Source organism: Abramis brama (assembly GCF_963993115.1).
Source record: "Abramis brama genome assembly, chromosome: 5".
Classification (NCBI taxonomy): Eukaryota; Metazoa; Chordata; class Actinopteri; order Cypriniformes; family Leuciscidae; genus Abramis; species Abramis brama.
Genome location: NC_139967.1, coordinates 1742411 through 1751665, shown reverse-complemented (window position 1 = coordinate 1751665; position 9255 = coordinate 1742411). Strand labels below are relative to the sequence as shown.

Genomic DNA, 9255 nt, shown 5'->3' with positions numbered 1-9255 from the left:
TTTGTTGTTTTGTCGTTAGTGAAAATCAATATTGACCTTGTATTTGAAAAAGGATCCTCATATAAGAAACAATACTAAAATTCAGAGTCAGTTCATTCGCATTCGGAGATCGACTATTTTTGACTGACAAAATGCTGGCGGCCGGAAACAACAACAGCTTCAGTGAGTTGTTCAAAACCTTTCTTTTTAGTAAACTCTGTGTACACAAACAATGTTGTAAATGCTGGAGTTCATGTGTAGCGCACCTGGTGATACTTCGAGCAAAGTTTCATGTTGTGTCGAGCCTTCTTAGTGTTTTAAAAATAGCGATTTTGATGCTATTCTAGTAGTGCCCCATTCACTCCCATTCAAAAGGCAATTTGACTGAAAACGAAAATACGGTCAATCTTAGAAATGGCGTTTCCATCCTAATTATGCTTTTAAACGATAGTTTGTCTTGGGTAGATTCACAAAAAGACCCTAGGTTGCATTTTGGAGAGAGTTACGCTTTAACATTTTCATATGAAAAGTAGATATATGCTTATGTAACAATATATAGATATGTAACCTCTCTGTTCTTTTTTTGTAATTTCTATTGTATTGTTAAGCATGTGATGTGTTCTTCTGGTGTAGTATAAAAGTTACCCTTGTACATGCTATATGTTGGAAATAAATCATAAAAAAAGAGGAGTAATGGGATGACAGAGCATAAAAAGTGGACATTGTCGACATTAGCGGCCCACTCTGTCTTCCTTGCTAGAACAGTAGGAAGTAGGAACAGTGGTCAGAGACATTTTTAAACTTGTACTGCAATAAAGGATAGCAAAGTTTTTAGACCTGCGTTTTTGGAGCACATGGGAAAAGGTGGACTGGAAAAACTGGAAGAACTTGGAGAGAGAGCTACTCTCTGAGAGAAAAAAGGAAATTAACATTTGAACTCACTCTTGTGAAGTAAGCATCACCATTTGAGACACAAAGTCTCACCTCAGAATACATCTCTTCCCCTCTTCCCCCACTCCCCCTCTCTCATGCTGAGATCACATGAAATTCACCCAAAAATCTATATGGTTTAATGTGAATAATTATCATTGAGTATTATACATGTTTGGTATCACTTGAAATGTCTCAGTGTGACTGGTACAAAGGTCTCATTCCCAAAGAAGTAAAACAAAAGGTAATAAGGTTTTTAAGAGTTTAGAGATAACTGGCACACAAAGGTGGGTGGGTCTCCAGGCAAACAGCCTCCTGTTCTCAAAGGTGTAAACTCAATGTAAATTCCCATCGTTAGCAAATTTGATATAAGGAAATGCAACGAGAAGGATCAGCACGATTCTGTACCTCAGATCAGCCTGTGAATGCAGAGAGCGGACGAGACTCTCAGCATCATTTATTTCCTAATGTTGGGTTCACATCTCTTCTCTTTATTCCAGAGCCTTTTATGTTTTGTATTAATTATCTTTGAACTGATTATGTAATTGGCATGATACATTTACCTGACATAATACATTGTAAACATTTGATTTTATTCTAACAGACTCTGACATAATTTGCAGTAAAGAGATAAAAAAGAATAGTCAAACATTCGCTCACATTTAATGATGCACAGATATCATTAAAAACCTTTTCATTTATGGAGTCAGATGAAATAACGAGAAAATACATATGAGAAAATGTATTTCATTTCATTTAATCAAATTACAAATTACCCGCTGACCGGATGCCTCCATTGGGCCGATCGAGCCGGGCCTTACAACTACAAAGGCCAAATAATCCTGACATCTCAAAAACTGCAGCTTATACTGTACATTCCTTGTAAAATGAAGAACAGTCCTAAGTTTAAAGAGGCACAATAATAGGCACCAAGCTTGAATTCATGCAGATAAAACCATGAAGTTATAATTGACATCAGAAGTGGTAGTCAGAAGTTTTTCTGGTGAAGAAGACTAAGGCACATTAGGAGAGGATTCTTTGGTGCTTTGATTTGGATCATAAACTGGTGCAGATTGAGTCGGATAGAAAACAGGCAGCATGGCATTTGGATTTGGGTAAAGCCCTGCAGCAGCTCCTGGATAGGGCAGCGCTGAAGGGTCATTCAGATTGGGGTAAAGTGCTGCATATGGAGGTGGTTGTCCACCAGGATAGGGCACAAGGTTAGGCTGAGGCGACGGATATGGCTGGAATCCCCCAGGTGGGCCTTGCCAGGGAGGACATTGTTGGTCAGCTGGAAGAATAATCACAGGGAATTTGACTTCTGGATCTGAGGCAAAAGACACATCCAGATAGACCTGAAAGACAACCATGTACAGAATAGTTCAAGCAAACTGAAACTGTGTTGAAGTTACAAATGAGAGAAAACAAATTATTTATTTTTGCTTTACTCTTTGCAAGAAAGTCTTGTATATGCTGTAAAATCAATGTTGTTATAGTCTCTTTTACCACACAAATTAGAAAGCATTTGAGAAATTTGTGACAATTAAAGGAATAGTTACTACTTCCATTTTCTTTTCTTTTAATGGTGAGAAAATGAAAGATTTATTTTTTTATTCTTTATTTATTTAGATTTTATTCTAAATTTCTTCTGCAGAATACAAAAGAAGATATTCTGACATCTGAAGGATATTTCAACGGTTTCAAAATATCTTCTTTGGTGTTCCAAAAAAGGAAAGAAAGTTGTACAGGTTTAAAATGACATGAGGGTGAGTACATTTTCATTTGGAGGTGAACTGTCACTTTAAATATAGCAATACTAAGGAAGATAAAATAGCACCTTGAGCTCATACTGCACTTTTATAATTCTGCAGTTTTCAATGGTGACAGTCAGGTCACGTGGAAGGTTTATGTCCACTACGGATTTTGTCTTTTCTCCAGATGGGATGCGATCTTTAGTTTCTTTGACTATATACTTAAGTCCTCCTTTAGTGCGGCTGCCAGCAATAAAGGTCTGTTTCTGACTGATGCTGTACTTCAGCTTGACGTCACGAGATGAAGAGTTGTCAATATCAACAGAAACTCTGATTTTTTCACCTGCAGCAATGTACGGAATTATAAGGAATTAGATACATTTATCAACAATGGAAAACAAATGCAAAATTACTATGGCAGGGTTTTCCATCCAGGTTGCAAATTTTATTAATGTAAAACCTATTTGCAGATAAAGCAGTGTTTTCATTTAGTGTGTTTAGGAGAACAAAGTAGTCACATTCAGAGAAATTGGAGATAAATATCAATAAAAATATTTACATCCAGAATTTTTATGCAATATCTCAAAATGTGCATAAAAATATGTTGATGGAAACCCGGCCATTGGCATTACAGGCTAGTGTCTTTAGTTTATGCAGCTTTGACTGAGTTGCTTAAGAGCTACACAGATTATCACCTTGCATATAGCCAATTTTGTCAGCTGTTACTGTCATTGACATTTTTCCTGAGCCAAAAAGTTTCATCTTCTTGTCTTTTGTGCCAGATTGTGGTTGCTGTATATATATGTGTATACAAAAACAAATACATTTAAAAAATAAATAAATAAGTAAACTAAAATTACATAACATTTTCTATAAGCTCTAGGTCACAAGCAAATGGTTTAAATCACATTACATGAGTTCTGATAACAGTATAAGCAGTTACATAATCTCTCTATTTATCAAAAGATGAACACCAAAGAGTCAAACATGGTATTATAATTCATACCAGTAAATGATCATTGGTCCCATCATTCCTGGGCAAAAAGGATATTTCCGTACATGTAGTAGATGGCTTCCAAGACCTCTTCAGCTTTACCATCAACACATACTTAACTGAGCCATGCTGTCCTTTAAAAGATGGAGGCATATTTCTGAAATTAAGGTAAAATAAACATCTTTTGGTTTTCAGAAAAGACTGACAAGCATTATTATAGTGCATAATATGGTCCTATATGCACTTTAGCAATTGCAACTGTATGATAAGTTTTAATTTATTCCAAATAACTGTTAGCATACCTGCATTAAATATACTTTACAACTTTTTTATTTTTTTACTTCACATAGGCCATTTGTGGGAACATAGGGCTGTGGGAACATAGGCTTCCAATCTGACATTCGGGTGGCTCTGTTTTTGCTGGACAGGTGGGGAAATCCAGTTTGGTTTTTCTAAATGGTTCAGGAAGCACGGAAGGGAGGGGGAGGGGATAGGAAGAGGAGGAGGGAGGGTCGAGCTAGCCTCTGTTTTGTTTGACAATACTTTGAATGTCAACAAGAAGTGACTTCACCCAACATCGCTTAGAGCACCTTTAATATCCTTCTGGTTCTTGTCAAACTTTTATGTTGGTATTTTCATTTTAAAGGCCCTATATGGTTCAGTCCCAGAGATATGGGGATCTTAATGTGGTTCCATGAGAAAATTGGTCAGTTGTACACATTTTTAGTGGTCGAAAACCAAATGTACAGGCAGCTGTTATACTCTTTCCCTTTAAAGAGGATTATCTGAACAACAAATAATGTTGAAACTAGAAATGCATCTTGTTTCAACATAATTACATACCTGTCTAGAGTGCCATACAAATACTTTTTCCCCAAAGCAATGGAATCTTCATTTTTAAGGAGAACTCCGGTCAATTTTAACATTGAGCTAATTTATTTGTAAATTTGGAGTGCTGTCAATACAGAGAACAACGACAAAAATCGGTGTTGCCTACACCATGTTATCCTCTTTTTAAAATTTGCACCCTGTTGACTTCAATAGGGCAAGTTTTAAACCTGCTTTTAGCCTCTTAACATCCTTGATGTGTCATTACAAGTGCACAGCCAATGTGAGTGATTCCTTCAGAGTGAACACGGTGAATCTGACTTCAGTAGATGTGAAAGATATGAATAAAAATGAAGTTAATTCGGCCAGCGCTCATACCTGTATTTACATCCTGTTTTCGGTCGAAGTCCACAGTAGTCGATTATCGAGTTCACGTGCGTGATCATAGGTAACTAAGCAACAGTGGAGAACTCGACAATCGACTACTGTGGACTTCGACCGAAAACAGGATGTAAATACATGCATAGATATCATATATAAACGCTAGATGTCTCGTGCGCGCTGCTGGCCAATGGAGGTCGACGTTCGCACGTGGCGGCCATCATGCCACAGGCAGCTCGCTCACTCGTTTAATGGTGCATGTACTTTTAAATAACCATAACTTGCTCAATTTTCTACCGATTTTCAAACGGTTTGGTTTATTATAAACGTCAGAGATGTAGTTATGACACTACATACATACACTGCATACATATGAATAATTATAACTTACATGTTCAAGCATTCGGAATTATAGCCACGTTAATAACGTTTGTAAGAAACCAAACCGTTTGCAAATCCGTCAAGATTTCAGCGAGATAAGAGGATTTGTGTGTGTGCTGATCACTCACCTTACATTAAGCCTGCCTGTGACAAGATGGCCGAACGGTGATGCCGGAAGTGACTGCGCCATAAGACATCTAGCGTTTATATATGATATCTATGAATACATGTATGAGCGCTGGCTGAAATAACTTCATTTTTATTCACGTGACTGAGAGAGCGATTTGAGAGTAGCCTGAGAACTCAGCCAGCGCAGCTTCTCAAGAGCGGCTGCAGGAGCTCTGATGACGACACAGCTGTTCCAGAGCCATAGAGAGAAATTTCTCTCTATGGCTACGATCACGTGTGTTTCGTGTTAATTAAAACACCTTTAGTTTCTCTAAAGCTCACAAATCAGTTTTTAATAACAGTAAACACTCTTTTCATGTCGTTGCAAGTATATTGTGTCATGTTTATCAAATTAAAACTGATTAAAAAACGTAGACTCCACTTCATTGATAATAGCTTATGTCGAACTTTATTCTTGTTGCCTTTATATGATATCTATGGACAGACGTTCCTGTAATTTATAGATAGATAACAGACCGCTGCGAAGTATAACACACCGTTGCCATGAAAACGGAAGCGTTGCTATGGACGCGGAACGGACTATTTTTCTTTAGCGGAAGCAATACAATCCTTTTTAAATCAATAAACTCCTTTTCAAATCAATAATTTGTGTCAAATTATGTATTTATTTTGTAGGTAGGTAGCCATGTAATAAGCGGGATAATGTATAGCGAGGCGAAATCCCTTCAGGCTGATTCAAGATCCGCTTCGCCTCGGGGTCCCGTTCAGCCTGTCGGGGTTGTTATTCGCTATAATTATTATCCCTTACATAATATCTCAATATGTTCAAAGTTTTGTTAATAACAATAATTAAATATTTTGCTGAGTGTGTTTTGTGCTGGTACCATGGCTGGTTTAGGTTACGTTAATTTTCAGGGGCTTATATAAGGGCATTTGTTTTAATTACATGTCAAATTCTAACTGTCAAATTATATTCAATTGGAATAATAACAGTGTAGGGCAGTTCCCAATCAAATGAAATCATTATTAACAAAATCCGAGGTGACACAACACATAAATAAAGGCCCGTTCACACCAACGATAACTATAAAGATAACGATAAAGATATAATTCTAAAAATCGTTCTCCATATTAAAGAATAACAGAGTTCACACCACAACTATAACGATAAAGATATGAGGAACGATATCGTTGGGATCACTTTCAGAACGATTTTTTTTCAGCTGTCAAACGATAAAACACTGACAGTCAATCAGAATCCATTCTAATTTAAAGGTCTCGCGCATTTAAAATGGGGCGCGCGCGCGCGTGCTTAGAATAAAAAGACCGTTATCGTTCGTTGGTGTGGACGCATATATAGTTATCTTTGTCGTTATCTTTATAGTTATCGTGCTTGGTGTGAACGGGCCTTAATGCTATGAGATTTTTTTATTATTATTATTCAATATCTAAATATGAAATGATTTCTTCATTTCCCTGGCACTGACTGAGTTAAACAGCTCCACGCTTCTCACAGATTTATCATGCAGAGCTCGCATCCATGCGCTCACGGCGCTCCTTATCAGTAGCTCCTCCATTTCATTCTTGCTTTCGCAGCGCATAAAGGCCAATTTCTTAAATAGCACCATGCTACTCTAAAAAATAAAATTTAGTTAAAGTTTAATTCTAGCACTTTCAATGACCTGTGTTAGTCCTTGAATACATGTGTCTGAAATTCAAGTAGGCTACTTTCAAGAAGCGTGGGAACCCTGTTTCTTCAGAAAAAAAATATGAACCAAATCAAAAGTTTAAGCTGGGAAAGTTTCCGAAATTTGGCTGATTTGGCACGTAATGACCCATAATATTTATATTCTTTATGTTCTTCTTTATATTGTGTTTATCGGCTATTATTTTTAACTGTTCACATATTTACACAATAAAGAACAACTAAGAACCATAGATCGTGTTTTATCACTCACTGTTGAGGAAGCTGAAAACTGAATGGAAAAACATGACATCCTGGTCTAATCACTGGTCCATCTGTGAAACAGAAGGCATGTTGGTGTGGGTTAAAAGAGTGTTGTGTGTTCCTCTTTCAACAAGCATAATTAGTCTAATGTCAGCAAACAATCTTTTCAGGTTTCCTGCAACTTTTATGTCATTTATTTATTAGTGCACGGTATATAAAAACTCATCACTTACAAGTCTCTCCACTTACAAGAGTTGTGTTCTTTTCGCTTTGTCCTTTAGACATCACATAAGAAATAGAAGTCAGTTATTATTTCCCAATCTTATCACACACAAGAAAGAAAGAGAGAGAGAGAGAGAGAGAGAGAGAGAGAGAGAGAGAACTGCCCCTACTTTGATTTGTAAGTTAAATGATTCACACATCTACTACAAGTAACCTACTACTACTTATAATAAATATTTAAAATGTTGTGTTAAATATTAAAAATATTTAAAATAAACTTACCTTTTTTCGAGCTCTTTTGAATGAAGTATTGCTTTAGTTTGAAGTATCTCTCATGGTCGCTGATGGTTGTTTCGTCATCGCCTGATTTTTCAGTCCATCTCACATCCGCATCTCCCGTGAACTTCACAAAAAACTTATCCACCTTTATTTCTTTGGTCACTTCCAAAACAACTCGCCCCTCCACAATATCCCCACTAGTAAAAATATTGCTTTCATTAATGGGGTCGTAATGGAGAATAAGCTCTTTGATGGATCTTGACATTGTATTATTATACACACACAGCAAGCGGTGTCGTCTTCTCGTTCTCATATGTGAAGCGGGGCTAATATTCTTAGCACGAGTTGAGGGCTAGCTTTGAGATTCCCATAACATACTATGCGCCATAATATGGCAAGCCGTTTTAACTTTTATTCATTTCCAGGATATGAATCCTTGATATCAACAATTCAGTTTTCACTAGTTAAAATGATATTGAAATCAGGAATTAGATTTCTACGAGTAACAATGGCTATTTTTGATATCAGAAATTACATTTCCACTAGTAACAAAGCTAATTCTTGATATTCACAATTCAATTTTCACTAGTTAAAATGATAATTCTTGATATCAACAATTGAATTTCAACTAGTAAAAGCTATAATTCTTGATATCTGTAATTGTATTTTCACTAGTGAAATGTTACCATAGGCTTCCATATTAAATCAATTGTTGATATCAAGAATTGATTTCTTAGTAGTTGAAATTCCAATGTCACATATCAGAAATACAATTCTTACTAGTAAAAACCTTTATTTTTGATATCAATAATTCCATTTTCACTAGTGGCAATGTTAATTTCTGATATCATGAATGTGATTGCTAGTAAGAAAGCCATTTTAGATATCTGAAATTATACTGATATCAGAAACACATTTTCAGATATCAAAAATTAACATTTTTACTAGTAGCAATTCAATTGTTGATATCAAGAATAGACATTTCAGCTAGTGACAATTGAATTATTGATATCAGTAATTCACATTTTTACTAGTAACAATGTAATTATTGATATAAAAAATTATATTTCTACTAGTAAGAAATCAATTCTTGATATCAAAAATTGATTTTGAATGGCAGACTGGTGACATTTCACTAGTGAAAATTACATTTACAATTACATTTTTGGTATCAAGAATTCAATTGTTGATATCAAGAATTAAATTGTTGATATCAACAATTACATTTTTGATATAAAAAAAATAATTGTTGATATCAAAAATGTAATTCTTGATATCAACAATTCATATCCTGGAAATGAATAAAAGTTAAAAGAGCTTGCCATACGCATTCCGCACTACACCTACTATATCCAACTATTACACTAGTTTCGTTATGTTCAGCCTTGTCTACATTTTTGTCAACCTAGCAGCGACAACATCACTTCCGGGTT

The 9255-nt window shown here is 35.8% G+C and overlaps 1 protein-coding gene across 2 annotated transcripts; it reads right to left on the bottom strand.

Moving 5' to 3' along the window:
• Positions 1–1641: 1641 nt before the first annotated feature.
• LOC311083526 (arrestin domain-containing protein 3-like) lies at positions 1642–8144 on the bottom strand. Of its 2 annotated transcripts, XM_084115115.1 has the most exons (7): positions 7826–8144; positions 7555–7596; positions 7332–7392; positions 3667–3811; positions 3356–3452; positions 2747–3003; positions 1642–2264 (listed from the first exon to the last, which is right to left on the bottom strand). In XM_084115115.1, the coding sequence occupies exons 1-7, from the start codon at positions 8133–8135 to the stop codon at positions 1923–1925; spliced, it is 1254 nt and encodes a 417-aa protein (XP_083971241.1). In that variant the 5' UTR covers positions 8136–8144; the 3' UTR covers positions 1642–1922. The 2 variants fall into 2 exon arrangements, with proteins under 2 accessions (XP_083971241.1, XP_083971242.1); XM_084115116.1 differs by lacking the exons at positions 7332–7392; positions 7555–7596 and having other exon boundaries at positions 1658–2264; positions 3667–3788; positions 7826–8127.
• Between the last annotated feature and the right edge of the window lie 1111 nt (positions 8145–9255).